This window comes from Penicillium manginii (assembly GCF_028828005.1).
Source record: "Penicillium manginii strain IBT 31320 chromosome Unknown utg000004l:1.0-7231830.0:1.0-7236170.0, whole genome shotgun sequence".
Classification (NCBI taxonomy): Eukaryota; Fungi; Ascomycota; class Eurotiomycetes; order Eurotiales; family Aspergillaceae; genus Penicillium; species Penicillium manginii.
This window is the reverse complement of record NW_026643105.1, coordinates 1443343-1466062: the sequence shown is the minus strand read 5'-3', so window position 1 is coordinate 1466062 and position 22720 is coordinate 1443343. Positions and strand designations below refer to the sequence as shown.

Sequence of the window (22720 nt, the reverse complement as noted above, 5' to 3'; positions counted from 1 at the left end):
GTATAGATCTAAATTCAGACCAAGGGATTGCAAAAGGTGGTCCTGAGTTGGAACCGGCTTACTTATCTCGAAATTGAAGCTGATAGACCCTGGTAGCTTCGAAAATAGCTCTTTAAGCGTAAGGTCGTAAAAGGGCCATCGAACAGAGAAGTGTTATGATGCTTCTCGCATCTCCTCGGGCGGCGTATCAACCCATTGTGGCCCGGTCCATCACGTCGACACCATTGATGTCTTGTCAGTCCTGGCGCATCTATTCTTCGAGGCTCAGCGATAAGAAGGTAAGAAAATATAGGTGAGCTTTTGTAAATACAGCTTCATCGATAGTCTTCCAGTTAGTGACCTGTTAAACATGTAAGTGAATGACCACATCCTAGTAGATCTCAGAACCAAAAAAATCCTTCGCCCGGTTTGAGAAGAAAGTATCTCGAAAGTATAATGGTGGTATTTGAAAGGCCCTACTTTGTGGTGAATGCGGCCAACAGTGGCTTTCGTGGGCGAGACACATCAACTTAAAGTCACTCGCTTTTGGTCACATGGGAAGACCCAGGGTATCCTCAACTAATATAAGCCCATTGATTAGTGTTGTGACTCGAGCTGGTGCAAGTCACAGTAAGCAGATATTTCTAAGAACGATTTCATGAGTCTTTGAGCCTAGTCAATTTGTTTTATGGGACTTTTAAAAGGGCACTCGCGATAGGTTCAAGTTGTACTCATGAGATCCAATTTTCATATAGAGGATGAATTTGTACTATCCTGTCAAGGTTCTTTTGCCCCATCGGGTCCAAAAGAATATATAGAATAGTAAGCGGCATACATAGAGATGCCACAATATCTCAGGATGTTCCTGCCTAGTAGTAGGTATTATTTTTACATATTAATATGCTAGTTCAATATGACAGGCCATCGCAGTAGGCTCGTTGACGCATGTTTTAACCTCTGATTTAGAAGATCTGTACTTCTTAACTCTATGTGGTGAGGACGGGCCTTCGAGCCCCACGCGAGCCAGTCCTTCCCATGCCCGGAGGTACCCGGAGATAGCCTTAGCCGTCTTTCATCCATTCGCCTGTTGCTCATCGCCACCGCCATTCATTCGTGCACTACATACATTATGCTTCCAAAATTTGCCCTCATCTGAATTCATCACACCCCGCAGCACTATATGGCCCACCCATTCCTCCCTAAATGAAGAAAACGCAATTGGCGACCCAGACTTGATGACGCCCCACTGTCATCAAGCCCCACTCATCCGGAGTTAAGAGCTTCTTTGAACACACAGTGCTCTTGCTCAATAAGGCGCTCGGCAGGAAGCAATAACAACCATTAGGTCTTTAGGGATACAGTAGGGGTAGGTTAATGTGTACTAAGCTCTCTCTCGTCAAGTTTTAGTCTATGCCTGCTTCTCCACAGGAAACAGGTATGACGAACTAATTGGATCTGTAGATCGAAATTTGTGCAGATCTATGGATGCTTTCAGGTGTTTAAGGTAAGTGACAAAACGCCGAATATTTAACTCCGGATACTCCGGGTATACATAGTACCTTTAAATGAACTACTTAACAAGCCCTCGTTCGCTTTTTTCTCAATTCACTGTTTTCACACCACGTAAACGCAAAGTCTACAATCGCAAATATGGTCAAAACACTTCCCTTCGGCGATCTTCAGGTCCCTACGCCCGGATTCGGTGCAATGGGCCTTAGCTTTGGCTTGGGCAGCAAGCTAAGCTTAGAAGAAGCTGAGCCTGTTTTGCTGAAAGCAATTGAGTTAGGATGTACATTCTGGGACACTGCTGTAAGTCAACATTTCACGATCTACAGAAATTGCTACAGTATCTAATGATGATCGCAGGTTGTCTATGCGGCTGGTATCAATGAGAAACTTCTAGGTGACTTTATCAGAAAGCACAACGTTCGCGATAAGGTGTTTAGTAAGTCCTGCAACTCAGTCAGGAAGCCTCCGTGAAACTAATTACCATACGCTATAGTCGCATCGAAGTGTGGATTTGACGTTTTTGGAGAATCGGGAGGGGGTGTCACCAACTCTGCCTCGCATATCAAGGAGTACATTGAGGGCACGATCGAGCGACTTGGTTTCGCTCCTGACCTATACTACTTGCATCGAATTGACCCGAGTGAGTCGCCTACTGTCATTTCCCCCCCTCTTTTGAGACATGATTGCTAAATTTGAATAGATACACCTCTTACAGAATCCATTCCGGCGCTAGATGAGATTCGAAAAGCCGGCAAGACCAAGTACATTGGGCTCTCGGAATGCTCAGCTAAAACCCTGCGGACGGCTAATACAAGTGAGCTCTAGCCCAACTTTATCCTATGTGGAATACCTGCTGATGCACCTTAGTCGCAAAAATTGATGCGATCCAAGCCGAGTATTCGGCATTCGAAACACTGCATGAGACAGATGGGCTCATCGATACCGCCAAAGAGTTGGGTGTCGCATATGTCGCCTATAGCCCGCTAGGACACGGCTGGCTCGTGGACGAATTCGATTATGAATCACCTGACGACTTTGCCCCTGATGATTTCCGTCGTGGCTGTGAGTGATGCCTCGCTTGACCGTTTTTTCCTTTCGAGATATTAATCTTCTAAATAGCTCCCAAGTTCCAAGGCGAGAATTTCTACCAGAACAAGAAAATTGTCGAGGAAATCAAGAAGCTCGCGACTCGCAAGGGGTGCAAGATCAGCCAAATCGCAATTGCCTGGGTTGTTAGCCAGGGATTGATCCCTATCCCTGGAACCACGAAGCCAAGCCGCCTTGAAGAAAACTGGAAGTCTCGAGATATTGAAATAACCGAGGAAGAAGCGCAAGACATGCGTCGCATCATTGATGCTGGCAAGCCACATGGAAACAGGTATAGTGCCGTCCATCAAGCCATGGTTGGCCACTAGACTAGCAGAATACCAAATAGAGTGTGAGACAATATCACATACGATGGCAAAGCAAGTAATAGAAAAGCCCTGGGTCCCCTGAGGCGTAGAATCGGTGTTCATACTAATCGAATAGGTACTAATAGTAGGTAGTACAAATGGCACAAATCTAAAACCGCCATATCACGAACATATCTACTACCACGAAGTCTGTAAATGGTCAAATGCCCACTGGCAGGTGGTAGCCATTTTCGCTAATAAGATGCCCAGTATCGAAATATGAGCCCCTCATTCCAAGGTTTGTCCATATCTCAAACCCATACCTATTAATGCCCCACTTCCTTAGGGTAAGCCGGTGGTGAGAACCCATAATCTCAGTTACGAAATCGTAGGCAAAACAAACGAAGAGTCAGATTGAATAGAATAGACTGGTAGAAGATTGGGTATCCGGATGAATAATTGAGAAAGCAGAACAGGAAGAGGAAGCTGTCGTGGTGTTAAACCGGGCTTATGGTCACCTGAAAAAGCTGCCCTGGGCGCCACACTACATAGCCAAGTAAGCCATGCTAGGTATCACCAGCTTCATGCCCACAGTGGGGTATGAAGGCTGGTCATATTTGTACGTTCCGACTGCCTATACCCTTGGGAATGGCACGGGAGATCCTTTATCCCATCCATGATTGCTGGCTCAAAAAATGATAGAAAATAGCCAAAATACCGGTAACTCGTAGAATCCATAAAAGCAAGAATAGATTTTATGGAACACGGCTCAGCTCCTCATCTGACAACAGACAGGTCATCTGTACATCGATGCACGCTGATTTTACGAAGACCATCCATCCTGGAGTGGGCGCTATCGGAATAATTGAAATCTTGTCGCCAGCCTCGAGACTTTTGCCAGGGCTGAGCGAAGCGACAACCCGGTGGGCTTTCGAGCATGCGTGTAGGCGCTTTCGGACGCCCATTCGGACCAAGATTGGATCGTGATCTTTCGCATCTGGGCGTTCAATCTCAATCTCGAAACATGCCTGTTCAATCTCTAAAATCTCTTGATCCTCATTGTCAGAGCTCTCCTGGTGAAAATGACTTGAAATGCTCAGGATAATCTGCATGATAGGATATCTCAAGCCATGAACAAGTTCAGTGACTAGATATGGAGTCCGTCCTTGGCAATTGGCTTCGGAAACACACAATGTCTCTTTCCTACATGCTCTATCGGAAATCCAATACTGAGCTTGGTCGACAATCTGTAGAACAATATGTCGAGGAAGATCCCTACTACCGCATTGGCGCAAAACGCTGAACACCTCAAAGATGTCCCGCGGCTGCCGAGGATAGTAGGTTTCGCTGGGCCACGTGTCTCCAGAATGGCCAGGGATCGGCATACGAGTAAGCGATGGGATATGTACTGTTGAGCCTTTCTCAACAAGGGAGTAGATAGCCTGAGGTCGACGCTGGCGTTGATATGTCATCAAAAGATTGTTGCGGGTTATGATTGTATTAGGGTGGTCCTCTCCCGGCGAAAGCATCATACTTTCCAGAGTTTTGAGCCCGAGTTCTGCCGCTTCCTCCAGGCGGCCTTGCTCCCTGAGAGCCGCTGAAAGATTATTCTGGGACGTCAGAGTTGAAAGGTGATTCTGCCCAAGTGCCTCCTTGAAACCATCTATCACCTTTTCATGGATGTCCACAGCTTCTGAATATCGCCCAACTTGAGAATTCTGATAGAAAATCCCGAGCTGGTTTAGCGCCGTGAGCGTACGAAAATGTTTCTCTCCGAGAACCTCCTTTCTGAGTGCAATTACATGCAGGTATAGCTTCTCAGCCATGTCCCAACGCTCTTGTCTCTCGTGGATTTCTGCCATGTTCAGCATCACAGTCAGGGTATCTGGATGCTGATTGCCAAAGTGTTTTTGACATTTATCCAGTGATTGAGCAAGCAAGGGTTCAGCATCCTGCCAACGCCCCTGGCGGATGTATGCGGATGCTATGTTAGACATATAGCCTATTGTCGTGGGGTGGTCTTCACCAAGAACTCGCTTGCAGGTCTCGTACCAGTTTGATCTCAGATCGTCGGCAAGTTCGTGTTTACCCTGCTCATCGTACATCGAGGCTAAGCTAAAGGCGTTTACAATTGTGTCGTGTTCATCCTCTCCATTTACCTGTCTGCTTTTCTCGAATACTTCAACCTGAAGCTTCTCCGCCTCTTCCAATTTTCCCAGGTCCTTAAGGGTTTTAGCGAGGTCATGTCCAGCAGGGATACTCAATGAATGGCTTTCACCAAGTACCCGTTTAATTGTCTCATTCAATGCAACTTGCAGTGCCTCAGCATCGAAGAGTCGCCCTTGTTCAAAATATGCCACACCCAAACCCCTCAAACTCCGCAAGGTGCTCACATCCTCGGGACCAAGTAGCTTTTCTCTTTCTGCTCTAGATTTGGAAGCGAACCTTTTCATATCTGTTGCGTTTCCACTTCGGCGGGCATACCGGGCGGCACGATAAAGTAAATAGGCCCATTTAAGTAAAGGCACCTCTGAACCCGGACGCTGCGACATTGACGATTTCACATGTGGATATAATTGTCTCCAAGTTTCAGGGTCATCAAATTCACCCTGAGGAATTGCTGAGCAGAGCAGTTCTATAAATTTTGCATTCCAGTATTCGAATTGCTCCTGGGTATTTAGCCAATCCCTAAGCGCAAGCTGCACAAGCCTGTGCATCTCAAGCATTTCCCGGTTTTGGTTTATTGAGATAAATGAGAAATCTCTCAAGGCAAGAATATCATTATAAAAGTCCAAGTCGTCATCAGGCCCATCGGACTCGGTTGCACTATCATCAGTGTCACTGCATGGCTGACTCGTGGCACCTGGATTTGAGTTTCCAATTTTTGACACGCCTTGTAAGAACCTCTTCGGAATGCCTTGCCGGTCAAAAAAGCTCATCAAGGAAAGGAGGTTTGCGGCGGATGATCGGTTTCGCTGGATATAATCAAAGGATATCTGCCAGGTGACCAAAATAGAGTTGCTGGAATCAAGGTCTCGTTGAGGCTGCTCACCGTCATAGTCCAGAATACGATGATTCTTCCGAAATATTTTTAGATAGTGGCGTACCGAGCATAGTGATGCGTGTCTAATGTACGAAGTCGCCTGCACAATTGCGAGTGGCATGTACTCAAGTGTCTCCACGAGGTCCTTGACATACTCCTCGGTCGTTTCGATAGATAACTTTTTCTGCGCCAAGGAGATTGCGAATTCGGGGATCATTGGCTCAATTCGGAATATGTCGCATTCGTTCACGATCATGCGGGCCACCTTCTCATTCCGAGTAGTCAAAAGTATAGCGCCGTGGGAGCTTCGAGGAAGGAATGCGAGGAAAGGCTTGTGTAATGCAGCATTTTGACTGTGTGCCTGCAGAGGCTCTCGCAGAAGGCTCTCGTCATCAAGGTTATCGAGCACCAGCAACCATTTCCCTTTTTTTTCATCACATAGCCAGCTGTAGACAAGTTGAAACACGCTCTCTCGAGGATCATCGCGTCCTGGAATCTTAAGGCGGTTGGCGATCTCGCGGTAGCTTAGCTCCAGGCGCGCTGAATTGCTGACGTGGACCCAGAGAACGTAAGTATCTGGTGAACTTTCACGGGCCCGGTAACAATATTCAATAGCCAACTGTGACTTGCTTGATCGATGTTAGACCTGAATTCAATGGAGTGAATGTTGTTCACCGAGCTTACCCGACACCACCGAGGCCAAAGAGTGCTATTCTGGAGGCTGGCGAAGAACACTTCTGGTCGATATCATCAAGAATTGTACCACATACAACAAAGTCAGGATCCCGACCGAAAGGTATCGTAGATAAAGGCTCTGGTGGGGTTTCTGGTGGACCTGAAAAATGCGTTTGTTAGCTAATTATAGACCGACAACTTGAAACTTCTATATGTACCTGGATGTATATGGAGCTGCTCGGTCTGGATGATATCTCCAAGATTCGTGACCACCTCAATCCCCTTATTATCCGTGCCAAACTGCGCGTTTATAGCCATGACTGCGACATATGTGGTACCCGACCCAAATGCTAAGTACGGTCGTTAGTTTCAGCCTAATGAGCTCAGCTCAGCCCAGCCTTGCCTTATTCATAGTCACGTGTGTAGATCTCGCCAAACGCGGGCTTGGGCGCGTAGACCTGACACCTGGAAATGGGGCGGTAGGTAGTTATACCCTGCCTAGGTGGGTATTAGAGTGTCCGGGATGGTATGTGTAAGGTGATTCGCCCAGTCCTTTGATATTTGATTTAAATGACAGATAAGAAAGCCCCTTGAAACCAACCGAATGGCAATTTCATGATATTGGTACACTTCGCATCCACAACGCTCTAAACTAGGAGGCATGCCTAGCCAACTCTTTCACGAGCTTGAAATAGACACTACCATGCGGCACGAGCAACTAAAACCCCCGGATTCCCTGTACTTCCCTTCAGCTAGCAACTTCGTTTATTCGATCATGTCGATATCATCATCCGCATGTGCCGGAGCGGCAGCAGCAGCAGCGGGCGCAGGAGCGGTTTCGACAGGAGCTGACTGAGTGACCGCTTGTTCGGGCTGTGCGGCAGATGTTTCGGCAGAGGCATCGTTACCTCCCCAGTAGTCCTCCATCTCTTGGTCCAGTTCCTCTTGTGTCTTGCGGGGACGGGCGTTGGAACGGCGACCACCATTCTCGGCATTGCGGGGCTTGTTGTCGCGTCCTCCACGGCGGCCTTCGCCGCGTTGGTTGGAAGACCGCTGTCCAGGGACGTATCGGTCAATGCCATCGGGGGCGGGTCCGGTGACATCGCTGCGGCGAGCACGACCAGGTCCACCGCGACGGCGGCGAGATCTGTCTCCTTCGTTGTCACTGGTAGGACTCAAGCTGCGAGCATTGCGTGCGGGGCGCTGCACGCGGTCGAAAAGAGAACTGCCAGTACGATCACCGCCACGGTCGCCGCCACGATCACCGCCTCGACGGCCGGGGATGAGAGACAGACGGATGGGTTGGCCCTTGGCGTTGGCGCCGTCGTACTCTTGAATCGAGGCGTGTGCGTCCTTCAGATGGGCGTATGTGATGTAAGCGACTCCCTCGGAGCGTCCAGCGCGGTCGTAAGCAAGGGTTAGGGTAGAGACGGGGCCAATTCGGCCGAAGAGATCCTAGTTGCGGTTAGTTAGGAGCAAACCAAGTCAACTGCGTTGGTATAAGATATTCGTACTTCAAGTTCAGTCTCAGTGATGTCGTAGTGGAGGTTGTCAACGCGAACCTTTGTGAGGGCGGAGCCGCTGCTGAGGACAGTCAGGATCGATTATTGAAGGTTGACTTGGTCCGGCAAAAAAACATATCACATACCGATCAGGGGAGTGGCGACGGCGGGGTCCGCGTGGGCGGGCTGGTTGATTGTCAGAGGAAGGATCTCGCATGCTTAATTTAGAGTAACGCACATTCTCTGTCGTTGTCATTGAACTTGTCGTGTACCCAGTCACTGTGTTTTGTTAGCGCCCCATTCAGTCCAAATAATCAGGTACCTGAGGTCTCGACTCACAGGTTTAGGTCGACGCGATCTTGCTGATATGGCTGTTACAATTGCAATAAGAGAGAGAGAGTTAGCTCCAAGTAAGGTGAGGAAGTGTGCACGCAGTGCTTTTTCTAAGTCTTCGCCGCGGCCTCCACGTTGGCGAGTCTCTGAGCTTCTAGAGGACTGGCAACGATTGTGTGTCACGGCGCAACATAATTCGATTGAGGAGTAGGAGGGCGGACCTAAATCGAGATACAGGAGTTAGCGAGTGAAGTTCTGGAGCCAAGCGACAGCAATTACTGTTCAAATCCATTGGAACTGAACTGGTTGATAACTACCTTTTTGACACCATCGCGTTCACCACGACGGCGGCCTTGGCCTTGACCTTGGCTTCGTCGGCCACCCGAAGGACGAGTCGTCTGACGCTGGATAAATGAATCGTGTCAATTGTTGATTATCATCATTGGGTGCGGAGTTCAGCTGGAAGCTTACGGTGTCTTCGGCGATGATTTCATCCAGACTGCGATCCATCGTGTTTGTGTGAGAGGTGGATAGGACGGGTAGTAGAAGGTATTCGGAGAAAGAATAGGAACTTGAATTTGCAGCAGGGACCAGTCGATTAATGGTCTGCGGGGGCTTGGAGAAGGGACGTGGTCGGGATCATCGCCACCTCCGAGGAACGCGCGACCCAGATGGGGCACGGTCACGTGGTTGGGGAAGTAAATCAGGGCAGCATACACATTGAATACAGCTGAATCATCTCATTTAGAGCAGCAATTGATTTAAAATATGACATTATAAGGAGAAAGAATTGACTTTAAATAATTTTAATTTCAATCAAAGGCATCTGAATTGTTACAAACAGAACAGAACAAGTACGATGTAAGAGGGAATAACACCTAACCCCAGCGATGCAGGATGAATATGAAAAGGCAAAAAAGTGAGAGAAACAAAAGGTGAACAAAAGCAAGGAAGCCAAAGGCTAGAAGGAACACCAGAAATCACAACACCTAATCAAAGCAAGACCTCCCAGTATGACCATGACCGGCGACGCTGTGCAAGGAACAACTAAAACCATACTGTTTTCACTTTTCACTCTTTTCCATTCCTTTTGTTCTCCTCTATCATCTTCTCCATGAAGCTGATATAATCGAACTTGGCGAGATCTCGATCTTCAAGCATGTCGGGGCCTTCATGCTGGGGCATGGTCTTGACAAGGTGCTCAATGACTTCATCTGGGATGAGCGAGTGTCGCAGGTCGAGCTCAGTGACATAAGGCTATATTGATTGTTAGTATGAGAACACACAGAGTCACTAGAAAGAAACAAAGAAAGAAAGAAAGAAACATACCTTGCCATCGGCAACTTCCTTGAAACTTTGGAAAACTTGTTCGGCCGTGTTTTGATCCTCCGTCACACTAACCATGAAGCGAATGAACTGCTCAAAGCTAACACCCGCATTTTGGGATAGTCGGTTGGGTCCACAGACTTCCACGTAGACCTGGTGCATCTCTTCTTCGTCATACACCAGTCCCAAACTAGCTAACGCCGCCGAAAACTCCAATTCGTGCAAGGTATTTGAGGCATCGCGATCGAAGTGGCGGAAGACAGACTCAAACTCTTCCAGTTGGATAGGGGTGAGATTGGTCATATTGCGAGCCACCATCTGGTTCTCCAAGAAGGCCAGCTTCTTGGAGATGCTGGATTTGACCAGGCTCAGCTCATAAGAGAGCTCGTCAAGGGTGTAAGTTGTAAAGTCGTTTTCTTCAATATTGGCTTCGGCACATTGCTCATCAAGTTCGGCAATGGTATCGAGGAAAGCGTCAAGAGGAGGTAGATTGTCGCTGAGCTTTTTAACGTGATCCAATTGGTCTTCGACATCGCCATCGAGGCCGGATATGGCTAGTGACAGAGTCTTGAGCGTTAAAGCAAAGTCGTTAGCTTTATCAGCGAATGATCGACGCAGGGCGTTCTTGATATCACGAATCGTCTCGTTAATCAGTTGGCTGCGCTGGTGCTCATCTCGCGTCAACAACTCCCACTCCAAGTCGCATGTCTCCAGGCTTAGTTCCTCTGGAGGATCATAGGAACGTAGTCGATATGTTCCGAGCTTTGTTTTAATGTTTCCAAGTAGGGCAGCCAAATCCGACTTTTCAGCAACCCATTCACGTTTTTGATTCCGTTTATACAAAGAGAATTGGTGCGCCTGTTCCTTAACATCCTTGTATGTTCCTTCAAAAGAGGAGTTCTGCCATGAATCGCGCTGGGAGCGGATCGCCGCGAGGAGTGCTCTCATGCGGCGCTCGTAACCCGATTGCATATCCCACGCGCCATGCATGTTGTTGACAAACTTCTCGACACGGCGACCAGCGTTCTCGACCCTTTCCAACTGCGAGAAGGCGTGAAACCAGTAGGCGATATAAGTCATGAGGGAGCGCTCATCGGGTCGAGGCACATCGCACACGTCGTCGACATCTAGCAAGTCGGGGATACCAATTTCATTCGAAGCAATCTCAAACGCCAGCTTCATATTCCCCCGGTGGTCGCTCTTGTCCAAGGAGTCGTAGTCGATCAGATCCGGGCGGTGGATATCGAGTAGAGCGCAAAAGGCCAATCCATTATTCCAGCTGGATGAGAAGTCGCGGACTTCTACATCCTCGTAGCAGGCCGTTTTACGTTGACACCATAGCAGCAATCCCTCCTTGGCTGACATACCCGCCTCGTTGATGTCGCTAATGGTGAATCGCAGAATAAGGGTCCAAATGAGGCCCAAGATGATCTTCCGGTTCCCATCAACGATATCCTCGGCTCCGATATTGGTCATCTGAATTTTCCTCCCCTTGATGAAATCGAGACTCTTATTCACATTTTCGAATCGTTGGACGCGCAGCTTGGGTTTCGAGGCGTATCGACCGAGGGACTCGTTGCCCAGAATCTCGAGGAGGTGAATGAGCATAACCTGTAGGCATCATGGATAAGTATTGGTCGCAGAATGTGGCTGGGTTTATCGTGGGGGGGAGGGGGAGGAAGGGAGGGAGGTTTAGATGGTAACTCACTCCATCGGAGAGGTCGGTGACGAGGTCCTCAATAGCCAAGGCCCGGGCCTTGAGCTTGTCATTTAGCCTAGAGCATCGGTCAGTTCGAGTCCAAGTGCAGGTCCAAGTTCAAGGGTTCATCTCAACAGCTCCCGCGCCAAATGCAGGGGAAGGGAGCAGGGGATGGGATGGAGTGGAACGGAATGGTAGAGAAGGGGCCGAAATACCATTTTGTGAAGGTCTTTTGTTGCACGTTAATCCATTGCTTTTCGACGGTCAACATGTTGACGACATTCAGGGCTGCAGGGCTGATGGGGATGCAAAATGATGGTGGGGGGAAGGGCGGCAGAAGATTGCAAATTGAGCGGGGGAACAATGAAGGATCGACCGTAATTTCAGGGTAAGTCAAAGGGACAAAGGGAGGTGCGTTAAACAAAATTGTGGTCGATCAAGTCTAGTCGAATTGAGTCAAGTCAAGTCAAGGGGGGGGGCGGGGACGGTCTTTCCCGCCGATCACCCCAGCAACCACTCTGAGTATACTATGTAGTGATATTGAGTAACTATACTGTATAGTGTATAGTGAGTATACTAAAACTAGCTGAGTGTAGTCAGTATACTAGTAGCTAAGTAAGAATGGCTAGCTGAGTACAGCTGATCTGTTTGTCAGCCACATATCACCATGGCCATTTTTGCTACGATCCACTTCACCACGATGATGTGATCGCCTAATCCCAAATGAGCCTATTCGTGATTCCCTTTACTAAATAAAAATAGGAATTATAGAATAAAAATTGGAAAAAGTTCCAATCATACTAGGGAAGGAAGGAAAAAGAAGCAGAAAAAAGGTGAGTAATCAAATGATATCATCCCCCTCAAATGGCGTGGGCCGGCAAGAAGCGGGGCGCGAGGGGATTCATCGAGCTCTTCAATTTCTCGCTTCCTTCTCTTCTTCTCCTCTCCCACCAAACCACTACCTCCTCGACTCCTTCCCCAGCTCCTCATCTAGGAGATAATATACATCATGCCGATCAATAGCATCACCGATACCCTCTCCCTTCCCAACTCCCAGCGCGTCCCGCGCCTCGGCTTTGGCGTCTATCGCTCCCCACCAGACCAATGCATCCAGTCCTGTCTGAAGGCATTGGATGTGGGATACCGTCACATCGACACTGCACAATTCTACGCCAATGAGGCCGAAGTCGGCCAAGCTCTGCGCGCCTCCGGTCTACCCCGCGATCAGGTCTTCGTCACCACCAAGATCCTCAGCCCCGCCGGTTCGGCCGATGCGACCTACAAGAAGCTGCTGGACAGCGTGGAGAAGATCGGCGGCCCCGGGGGATACGTGGATCTCTTCCTTATTCACAGCTCCAGCTCTGGTCCTTCTGGGCGCAAGCAGCTCTGGCAGGCGCTGGAGCGTTTGCACCAGGAGGGCCATGCGAAGAGCATCGGCGTGAGTAACTTTGGCGTGAAGCATATCGAGGAACTGCGCTCCTTCGCCAAGGTGTGGCCGCCGCATGTGAATCAGATTGAGGTAAATTACATTCTTTTATTTCTATATCGCCTTTCACAAGAAACGGCGCCTTTTATCTACAAAGACTTAAATACTAACGTGCTTTCAGCTCCACCCTTGGTGTCAGCAGCGGACGATCGACGCATACTGCAAGCAGAATGGCATCATCGTCGAAGCCTACTCCCCCATCGTGCGCAACTACAAAGCCAACGACCCCACACTCGTCGAAGTGGCTCAGAGATACAACAAGTCCACACAACAGGTTCTGATCCGATATGCACTGCAGAAGGAATGGGTGCCACTGCCCAAGACCGACAACCCCGAGCGGATTGCCGCCAACGCCGACGTTTTCGACTTTGTCCTCAGTGCCGACGACCTTGAATTGCTAGACTCGCTTGATCAAGGGAGTGCGGGTGCTATCGTTGAGGCAGTTGAGAACGAGTGAGTGTCTGGGCGTGCATCATCCTGGAGCTCAAGTAGAATACCAGCCACTCTGCCAGACCCAGACTCCTACCGCGAGCTACGATCTCTTCCATTTCCGGAATCCGTATCTGCATCGCATCATGACATGAGAAACGCGTTGACCGATTGAAGCGTCGAGCGGGACGGGTTCACGTCGTGCTTCGACGACACAATCCAGGCAAGACGCTGTCGGATGTATTGTTTGCCGACACTGCGCTCGCCCTGTGAGATGTCAAATTCCCCCTAGAGCACACTAGTTAGTCTCTCTTTGGTTTCGTTTTTGTCTTTTGATTCCCTTTTCCCGTTCCCATCTAGCGATTGAAATCCATCCAGCAATCCATCACCCCGGATTCTTGACTGCATACAATGCAAATACATACCTTGATCATTGTAAAAGAGACAAATAATCGCAAGAAGCGCCCCTGCCGATAGATCCCTCCCGTTCTCACAGGTCACCAACAAAGACCGCGACGAATCCTCCTTAAACTCCCTCGCAACGAACTCCCGCACCCGATCCAATGACTTCCGTAGATCACGACTCCCCAACTTCGCCGACGCACAGCCCAGGTTCAATCTCTTGCAGACCGGTTTAGCACCCCCTTCAACTTCGCCCACACCTTCACCTTCACCCGGGCCATTAGCATTACAATCGATAACAAGATCATACCCACCCGCCTGACCTGCAACCCCAATAAATAAATTCCTCGTCGGCGCGATACGCGCCGCACTACCCTGCCCAAGTCCACCTGGAGCCAAAGAAACCAAATCCCCAATGAGCGCCGGCAGATCTTCCTCGCGGGTATCCTTCAGCAGCGCACGATGCTCCCAAAAGACCGGCGGCGTCAGCCCATGAGCCCAGCCCTCGGCATCATCGCCCGCTCCCTGGATATATCCGCCCTCGGACATCTCGGCGCCCTGCACGCGCCGTGACGCGGAGCACAGCACGAGCAGGTTATATCCCTCGCCCTTGTACAGATCGGTCGGGTGGAAGTATGTGCGATTGGCCCATGCGATGCGGATCGGTTTGCCTAATTGTTCGCGCAGATGATCGAGGTCGAGCTTTAGATTCTGCTTGAGATTAGTTTGTGCGTGTGTGGTCTGGTGCCCGATGCCCCCGCCTATACTTCGCCCGGGTGAAGAGGGGCTGGGTAGAGGGTGGTAGGCGGGCTTGCTTTTGGCACTGGCTGTTTCGGTCGTGCATACCTTGAGCGAGGCGACGAAGCTATCGATGCGGGATTCGATCTGGGCTTCTTCTGATGCGCCGAGGTAGTTTGGTGGTAGGTGGACCGGGTGGTATGCTGTTTCGGTGGGGAAGAGGGCGCGGTTTAAGACGGCGCTCCAGATTGGGATTGTTTTTGATAATGCGTCTGGCATTACTGTGGATGGAGTTGGTTAGCGGGTTGTCCTTTTCTGGAATTCCGGACAGAGAAAGTCGTGGTTTTGTGGGAATGGTTGCTGGCTTGGGTGAGGATGCTCAACTCTCACGTACATTTTCCTCGGCGGGTCGAGTCAACGATGACACATCTGTTGTTGTAAGTATAGATGTTAGTTTCAGGAATTTCATACATAGACAAAGCATCTTCATCTTTAATCATTGTCACAAAGCTTGGTGGTGATAATGTCTATGGATGAAAGCCAACCCATGGATCCAAGCAAGACCATACGTCAGAAGTCATCCACAAGACAACAGTAAACACCCCCTTGGAAACCAAAAGAAACAAAGAACTAACCCCCCCATTCTCTCTAGCCAGAGGCAAAAGCTGCAAATTCAGCCTACGAAAGCTAAAATCCCACTGTCCGGTGTGACCATCCGTGCTCTTGAAATAGGCACTACCACCCTTGGTCTCGGGGTCAATATACCAACTTCCACAGCGCTCATTCGCAACAAGCGGAAGTCCGTAATGCTCTCCCACCTCGCGCACAAATGCCGCATCTGTCTCGATGGATTGCAGTCGATTGGAAACAGAGAGTGCAGACCGGCGCAACGAAGCGAGAGTCTGCGAGATGGAGGTTTGTGCGGACGGGAAAAGTAGAGAATCCAGCGTCGGAAATGCGCCGGACGGCTCGCATGATCCTTGATTGGTCATTATACCTGCCAAGACTTATTATATACTTGGTTTTGGTAGTGTATATCAGATGAAACGGCGTCGCGCTGCTGTAGCTGTAGCCCGGGATCGGAGTTGAGACCGTGCCCGAAATTGGCCCCGCGCTAATCTTGATAGACAGGGATGGTTTTTTGTGTTGCAATTGGGCCGGACGGGCTCAGGTAAGTATGTGGTTGTAGAATATACCGTCTCATGCAGGGGTGTTGCGAATAGTATAGCTGCTGAGAAGTCTGTCGGCTGCGAAATGCAGATTGGATGCGTTGATGTCCGCCAATCGGGCGGTGGGTTCGGGGTGTGGGGGCCGCCTTCCATAATTAGTCTACCGGGTTATTGTCGGCCGCGCTGGAAAGAACCCTGGGAATTTGTAGAAAAGTATGAATGAGCGATTTAAACAGATGCGTTGATTTGGTGGATTTTTCTTATCTCTTTAATGGTGGTATCTTGTCTATCCGTGTTGTTCGGGAAAACAAGGCTTTCTGTCTATACCACCGAGATACTGACTACATAATAATAATATGAAGAAAATACTAGATAATATATTGAGACTTGCCTGGTACTAGGTACGTGATTATATTTTCTAAATGATGGATGTTTTACAGATGCTTGTATAGTTTGTCGCTATGGTTCCGTGGCCGGGTTGACGTACTTCATATCGTTTCATACGGCCCCTCAACTACTAGTAGTCATCTGCAGCTACTCTCATTGATTACCCAAGGAAACAATTTCCAATTCTCTTTGTTCTGTCGGTCACAATTATCTGAAAACATGGTTTGCTTTTCTGGATGGTTCATAGATATATTAGTAAACAATTGCCCTATAGGCTTCGATTATACTAGTAGCTTTGCAAATTTATACGTAGGTAGTACCTAGGTAAACTAACTAGTAGTACGTATTGAGGAGTACTAGGTAGATGGATCGGATGGCATGGATTTATGCCAGTGGTTGGAGAAGAATGGTGAGGGGGTATCTTATAGAGTATCATTATAGAAATCACGATGTACCGTTCTTGCAAAAACAAACAAGATTAATCACGAATCATATAGTTTTGCTTCGCATTGATTTAGTCATGATCAATCTCGATATCTGTACCAACAGAGAGACAAATGTTTCAAGATACTCGAGCTTGATTAATAATAGTTGAACCTTCAAGTTGGAATGTTTTCAACAGTAGCATCCCTGGGTATAATCTACTCCCGAAGCTTGCATAAAAGGACAACTTGGTTGTAATTATCGCGGTTATATTTAAATCACGCGAGGCGAGGCATTTCTAACCAGAGGATCGAAAAAGCCAATGCTCAATGTTTAGTAGTCAAAAATTCCCATCCCTGTATTCCTTCTCAAGTATGAATCCAAGGTGCCTTGTAGCGTAGACCGGGTGATATCGAAACCAGGCGGACCAGAGAAATCCGGGCCAAGAAGAATGTCCAAACAGCGTGAGAACGGGCCTTGGTCTTAGAAATGACACAGCCAGTAAGAGAGTGTACCAATGCACGTTCCTCGACTGCAGAGTTGTCACATTGTCGCCCTATCCCGTATAGATCACGGGCACAGAATCTCAACCATGCGAAAGAAGATTTGAGTAGGATAAAATACAGGGTACAAGTAGGCACACCCTTTAGGAAATGTTTAGAATATCTTCCCCTGTCATTATTTTCGACGCTGTGGAACCAGTGAGCTTCTGCGACTTTCCATAAGTGCCAGGGCGAGCGCTAAGCCGCGAATAGACTCAGGGCGGTTTGATTGGTGGGAACTTGGGCTGGCGGGGAAAGATCATGTATCTGGTACATGATATTACATAGTAAACACCATATAAATATAGGTACTAGTACTTCTTGCATGACCTCACCCGGTTCCTTCCTCAACGGTCGTACGGAGGTCATGGCTGCTCTTTAGAAGCATCCGGGCCCTTCCTGCCTCCGCCCTGATTTGTATTTGTTACATTCAAGTTGTTTTGCTGTACCGTGACCCCGCTCTACCTTTTATTCTTCACTCCTCACCTTCTCTTCTTTCTTCTTTCCTACCCTCTCCAACTTTACTCTCACCACCTTCAAACTTACCATTACCCCCGCTCAATTCCTACCCCAAGTTTGGAACCCATTCTCGGACATTTTCTCCTGCACCCCCACCATGCCTAAAGTCCGATGATCCCATTACCCCTCGTCCGCTGACCCACCGACGCTAACTGATGACCTGCAGATCACCGAGATTTTCTTCGATTGTGACAATACTCTTGTCCTCTCGGAGGAGTTGGCCTTCGAGGCTTGCGCCGATCTGGCCAATGAGATCCTCGAGTCACAAAACATCGATGTCCGCTATACCGGCGATCAGCTCATCAAGGACTTTGTCGGCCAGAACTTCCGCGGAATGATGGTCTCCTTGCAGTCCAAGTTTAATTTCGAGCTTGGAAAGGATGAGCTAGAGGCCTACGTCAAGAAGGAAGAGGACAAGGTCATTGCAAAGCTCGAGGCCAAGGCCAAGCCATGTGTCGGTGCCAGTGAGGTCCTAGAGAGACTTTCTGCTTCCAAGAAGTACGGCTTCGCCGTCGTCTCCTCATCGGCCCTCCGCCGCGTCGTGGCCTCCATCAAGAAAGTCGGCCAGGACAAATACTTTGATGCGGATAAGGTATACAGCGCGGCTACCTCTCTGCCAAAACCTACATCCAAGCCCGACCCCGCTATCTACCTCTACGCACTCCAGCAAGTCGGCAAGACAGCCGCGGAGACGGTCACGGTCGAGGACAGCAAGTCCGGTGCGCTCTCTGCAATTCGCGCCGGTATTCATACCATCGCCTATGTCGGAAGCTACAATGGCAAGGAGACACAAGACGAAATGGCCAAGGTGTTGACTGATCTCGGAGCGAAGATTGTCATGTACGACTGGGCCGAGTTCGACAAATGCCTCGAATTCATCGAGAACTCCCCCGCCGAGGTTCCTCAGTCAAGCCTGTGATCGACCCTTGGCATATTTCTCACGCGCATGAATCATGACATCAAGCGAATGGTCGTTATGGAGCTTTACTTTTGTTTTATTGGGCTTTCTTGTATTTTGCATGGACCTAGATGGCGCTGTCTGTCCTGCATTTAATTATTCTGCCATCGAAATGATAAGCTTTCATTGCTCATTACAAAGCTAGAAAGAGCGGGCACCTGAGAATATGGGAACATCACCCGACCTGTTTGGCCCAGCTGTGACCTCTCTGCCTCTTTTTTCTTTGTATCGCTAGGTAGTAACTTGAATCTTCGAATAGACAAGTTTCATGGACAACATAATCTCGAACCAAAAAGCTCCCTAGGTCCAGTATAAGAGTGTCGTATCAAAACGATTGGGGGAGCGACCAGCTCACCAAATAAGTTTAGTCAACCCTTTCAGATTACTTGAATTGACTAAGATTTCCATCCCAATTCTAGTGTATTCCAAATTTGAGACTCAGTAGAGCGATAGAAGATAGCTTGAAGCTTGGGATTCACTCGGAATTTCTCGGAAGATAGTTCCATTAGAAAGGGCCTACCTAGGTATAATCAAAAAACAAAATCCCGCACTTGGGAACTCACGTGAAGAAAGCATTAATTTGTTTCAAAACTGACCGAATTGAACATAGTACCTATATGGGTTGGGTTTCCTCCATGTTCCCATATAGAGATCCCGGGGCATTGCCTTGTTACATTCTCTACCCACACTGAATGCCATGATCAAATCCCGACATTCACCTATCCCGTATCTCATACTTCGTATTCTCAACAAACATTGAATTAATATGAGACAATATTCTCAAAGAAACCAGGTTAGCAAACCTTCCAAGGGCATCGTGGTAAATGATTAGATAAGGTCTAGGCCCCACCAGCAAGTGGCCCCTCCTAGGTCCCCAAGGCCGGCGTGAACCCGGGCTTTCTACCCCTCCACTTCTGCAAGACTTGAAAGTAGGAACTTAACGACCTTTGCGGCCCAAGGCATTCTTCTAGGCATACTCGATCCCGAGTCTAGAAGCTTCGATAAGAAGCAAACGTACCTCTTATCCATCCACCTGCATACACGCACTTCCTTCACATTTGACGATACCATGTCGGCACCCACGCAGGCCAAATCCACCATTATTTCCCGGGGTCCACTGGTATGTTATTCTTTGATCCGTTTGGTTCTAATCTCTTTGAAACTTCACCCTGGAGAGGGCAGTGCAGTAGTGCAATCACAGCGGATGAAGCAAGCAAAGATGCCCATCCCGCGGCCCTCTCCCCGCCTGGTCCATGCGTCCTATTCATTTATCTGACGATGTATGTGCGATTGACAGGACCCAGCGGAAGCACGATGGACAAGATTGGTCAAAACTACCTATACCGATCCGCTCGGCGTTGAGAGAACGTGGGAATCGGGAGAGCGACAGGTAAGAATCTGCCATCTGTTTATTTTATGCGTTCTGTGCATTCTGCATTCTGCGTCGTGACTGCTGCCCTGAGCCAATGGTTCGCTATACCCCCTAAAAGAAGATGATGGATGAGTCTTTTTTTCTTCTTCTTTGAATGTCATATCTCGATTCTTAGGCTCCAGGCTGGCGTCCCTCCACTTTATGTGTCCACATGGGTTCAGCCGCATCGAGAGGCGTGCCTTGTGACAGGTGTTTCTATGATCATTGGACTGGTTCCCCTTGGGCATAAGCTTACAAGCGGAACTGATCTCGCGTTCTGAAGTATCAGTGGGGGTCCGATTATTCTCCACAGTCATCATTGGTGGCCTCAAATCTGACATGAGTGAGACCGTTCCATGATCCGCAATCTGATCCTCAATCTCCCTTCTCTCATTTGACACGCATATTCTGGATCAGGGCAGTGGTCGTCGACATGAAGTTGCCTTCTTTCAACCTTTCTTTTAACTGGATATTCGCTAGACCCGCCCGGCCAATTGCGAAATCGATGGCGTAGGCATTGTTACCATCCTCAATAAATCCACGGGGCCTGAGCTGCTCCTGCAAAAGCAATACAGGCCCCCTATCGACAAGGTCGTCATTGAAATACCCGCCGGTCTTATTGACGCAGGTGAAACTCCCGAGCAATGTGCAGTCCGTGAGCTCAAGGAAGAGACCGGTTACGTCGGCGTGGCTGAGCAGACTAGCCCGATCATGTACAATGGTATGTCATGCCCCATGCATACTTCTGCTTCAGGAGAGGTCTCAAGGCACGAAATAAGGCTAATTCTTGTTCTTTTCTTTCTTCCAAGATCCGGGTTTCTGTAACACTAATCTCAACATGGTCCACGTGCGCGTTGATATGACGTTGCCTGAGAACCAAAATCCGAAGCCGGAGCTAGAGGATAATGAGTTCATTGAATGCTTCTCTGTTCCTATGGTTTCCCTTTTTGCAGAGACGCAAAGGCTTGAGAGGGAGGGCTATGCTATTGATGCCCGGGTTGGTACTCTTGCTGAGGGTATTGAATTGGCGAAGAAACTGAAGCTGTAAATTTGCTCCATATCAGCAAAGACATTGATGGATAGCTCAAGATTCTTGCAAATAACATACATTTCACATCAATTTATCCCGCTGATACACACTGGAGATATCTGTTCAAGAATGGAGCATCTATGGATATCTTAAATTTTGTCTATGCTGCTTTTGTCTGCACTCCCGGGTCAAATTTTACCCTCCTCTTTCAACCCTTTATAGAGGGCCCACGCAGCAAGCGTCTTGCCATCTCTTAGTCCTTCCTTCCAAAGGTTCTCTAGGGGTACCACCTTTAAAGTAATCTTCTCTCCATGGTCCCGTAGACCAGTCAACTTTCCTTGTAGCTCCTCGATCTCCTTACGAGGCATACGCTTCTGACATAGGAAAAGGGGAATAAATTCATCACTGCCCCCAGCAGACGGATACACAGCTTTCTGCAAAGTCTCGCCCGACTTTTCCTGCGCCGAGTCCAGAGCCAGTGAGGTTAAGTCAATCAGCTCATCCTGCCGAACAGACAAACCCGTCTCTTCTTGAATCTCTTTCGCCGCGCCACCAGCAAAGGACCCGCTATCATCGAGCATTCCCGCGGGAATCTCGGCAAAGGATAAGGATCCAGCTGGAATTCGAGGTTGAATGGTGAGTATTGCTTGTTTACCTTGCTCTAGAGAGGCAGGAATATCATCCGGCTGAAGGATGAGCTAGAAGATAACGACGTGGTCAGATGAGCGCTCTGGAAAAAGCCGCATAGTCATAAACTTTTGAAAGAAAAAGGAAAAATACTGCGGGCGAGGAGTGATAACGATAACTTACAAGCATACCGACACTGCCACCACGTAGGAAAACGCTACCGGGTAAATGCTCGCCGGAACGATTCGATACATCAGCCTTCAACTTGATGAAGCCCAGCCGACTCCCGCCAAATCGGTCAACGGACTGGATATCAATCTGACGCAGGATATACGGATCATGATGGAATTCGTGGACCGGGTTTTGCTGCTGTGCCAGCGATGCCTGTAGTGTCGATATCCAGGTATTGAATGCAGGGAAGGACAGCAAGTCGTCCTGGGAGAGGTCAGGCGTAGAGTTCACGCGGGTACTGGGGGACCCGGGTAGTGTGAATGAAGACATGGCTCGGATTGGAGCGCTGGATCGAGATGTTTGTCCCGATTTCGTCAAGGCCAGGCTTGACAGCAGGTAGAGGTTCGTGTGTTTGGCGGTAGCTTGCAGTCCTCTCCAGGATGCGGACATGGATCTGTCGAGTTTGACAGTGGTTGATCTCAGGCGGTGAGTCCTGGTGACTTTCTTTTCTTTTGATTTCTGGATTTGTTTTTGAGGGCGATCTTGTGTACGCCTTTGAATTGGGAATTTTAGTTGGATGTGGTCGGGTGGAGCGGGTGTGCAAGATGTGTTCTGAGGTTGATGAAGTTGGTTGGAACGGGGAAGCTGCTTGCTTCCCGTTATGACGTGGCGATTTTCGCGGCCGCGTTTGAACGAAGCCACAATCCTAGGATGCCTCACGAGCTGTCAATACTATATTTCATATTTTCTAGTTCATGTGAATTATGGCGTTGTAAATTTAACTCTTTACTATTTTGCGACTTTTTTTATCCTTTTTTATTAACATTGGTATCAAAGTTCAAAGTTTACATTTGACCTGAATTAATGGTGGAAGATCAATGGCTATACTTGGGGCAATAGTATACATAATAATACTAGTAATAACCTTGAGACTAAATACTACTAGTACTAGTACTATCAAGAACCGG

At 48.6% G+C, this 22720-nt stretch overlaps 9 protein-coding genes across 9 annotated transcripts; 4 read left to right on the top strand and 5 right to left on the bottom strand.

Moving 5' to 3' along the window:
* Positions 1 to 1629: 1629 nt before the first annotated feature.
* N7533_004253 (uncharacterized protein) lies at positions 1630 to 2903 on the top strand (the record flags this gene model as incomplete). Its single annotated transcript, XM_057100903.1, has 6 exons — positions 1630 to 1788; positions 1846 to 1924; positions 1982 to 2128; positions 2189 to 2302; positions 2356 to 2550; positions 2608 to 2903. The coding sequence occupies 6 exons, from the start codon at positions 1630 to 1632 to the stop codon at positions 2901 to 2903; spliced, it is 990 nt and encodes a 329-aa protein (XP_056960533.1).
* Positions 2904 to 3637: 734 nt separating this feature from the next.
* Positions 3638 to 4987, bottom strand: N7533_004252 (Ankyrin repeat protein; the record flags this gene model as incomplete). The annotated part of the gene is made up of 1 exon (XM_057100902.1): positions 3638 to 4987. The coding sequence occupies one exon, from the start codon at positions 4985 to 4987 to the stop codon at positions 3638 to 3640; it is 1350 nt and encodes a 449-aa protein (XP_056960532.1).
* Positions 4988 to 7365: 2378 nt separating this feature from the next.
* N7533_004251 (putative RNA binding protein) lies at positions 7366 to 8945 on the bottom strand (the record flags this gene model as incomplete). The annotated part of the gene is made up of 7 exons (XM_057100901.1): positions 7366 to 8055; positions 8115 to 8184; positions 8249 to 8288; positions 8341 to 8381; positions 8442 to 8464; positions 8753 to 8839; positions 8907 to 8945. The coding sequence occupies 7 exons, from the start codon at positions 8943 to 8945 to the stop codon at positions 7366 to 7368; spliced, it is 990 nt and encodes a 329-aa protein (XP_056960531.1).
* A 561-nt stretch (positions 8946 to 9506) lies between these two features.
* On the bottom strand, positions 9507 to 11731 carry N7533_004250 (alpha-actinin, sarcomeric (f-actin cross linking protein); the record flags this gene model as incomplete). The annotated part of the gene is made up of 4 exons (XM_057100900.1): positions 9507 to 9692; positions 9765 to 11372; positions 11470 to 11536; positions 11676 to 11731. 4 exons carry the CDS (start codon positions 11729 to 11731, stop codon positions 9507 to 9509), a joined length of 1917 nt encoding a protein of 638 aa, XP_056960530.1.
* Positions 11732 to 12469: 738 nt separating this feature from the next.
* On the top strand, positions 12470 to 13403 carry N7533_004249 (aldo/keto reductase family protein; the record flags this gene model as incomplete). The annotated part of the gene is made up of 2 exons (XM_057100899.1): positions 12470 to 12979; positions 13068 to 13403. 2 exons carry the CDS (start codon positions 12470 to 12472, stop codon positions 13401 to 13403), a joined length of 846 nt encoding a protein of 281 aa, XP_056960529.1.
* A 116-nt stretch (positions 13404 to 13519) lies between these two features.
* N7533_004248 (initiator tRNA phosphoribosyl transferase family protein) lies at positions 13520 to 15492 on the bottom strand (the record flags this gene model as incomplete). Its single annotated transcript, XM_057100898.1, has 4 exons — positions 13520 to 13663; positions 13877 to 14796; positions 14910 to 15042; positions 15085 to 15492. Coding segments are annotated over 4 exons (1605 nt in total), but the record flags the coding sequence as incomplete, so codon positions are not given.
* Positions 15493 to 17652: 2160 nt separating this feature from the next.
* On the top strand, positions 17653 to 18474 carry N7533_004247 (HAD family hydrolase; the record flags this gene model as incomplete). Its single annotated transcript, XM_057100897.1, has 2 exons — positions 17653 to 17661; positions 17722 to 18474. The coding sequence occupies 2 exons, from the start codon at positions 17653 to 17655 to the stop codon at positions 18472 to 18474; spliced, it is 762 nt and encodes a 253-aa protein (XP_056960527.1).
* A 1108-nt stretch (positions 18475 to 19582) lies between these two features.
* N7533_004246 (MutT/nudix family protein) lies at positions 19583 to 20972 on the top strand (the record flags this gene model as incomplete). The annotated part of the gene is made up of 4 exons (XM_057100896.1): positions 19583 to 19633; positions 19811 to 19903; positions 20405 to 20645; positions 20734 to 20972. 4 exons carry the CDS (start codon positions 19583 to 19585, stop codon positions 20970 to 20972), a joined length of 624 nt encoding a protein of 207 aa, XP_056960526.1.
* Positions 20973 to 21142: 170 nt separating this feature from the next.
* On the bottom strand, positions 21143 to 22202 carry N7533_004245 (putative NUDIX family hydrolase; the record flags this gene model as incomplete). The annotated part of the gene is made up of 2 exons (XM_057100895.1): positions 21143 to 21652; positions 21765 to 22202. 2 exons carry the CDS (start codon positions 22200 to 22202, stop codon positions 21143 to 21145), a joined length of 948 nt encoding a protein of 315 aa, XP_056960525.1.
* Between the last annotated feature and the right edge of the window lie 518 nt (positions 22203 to 22720).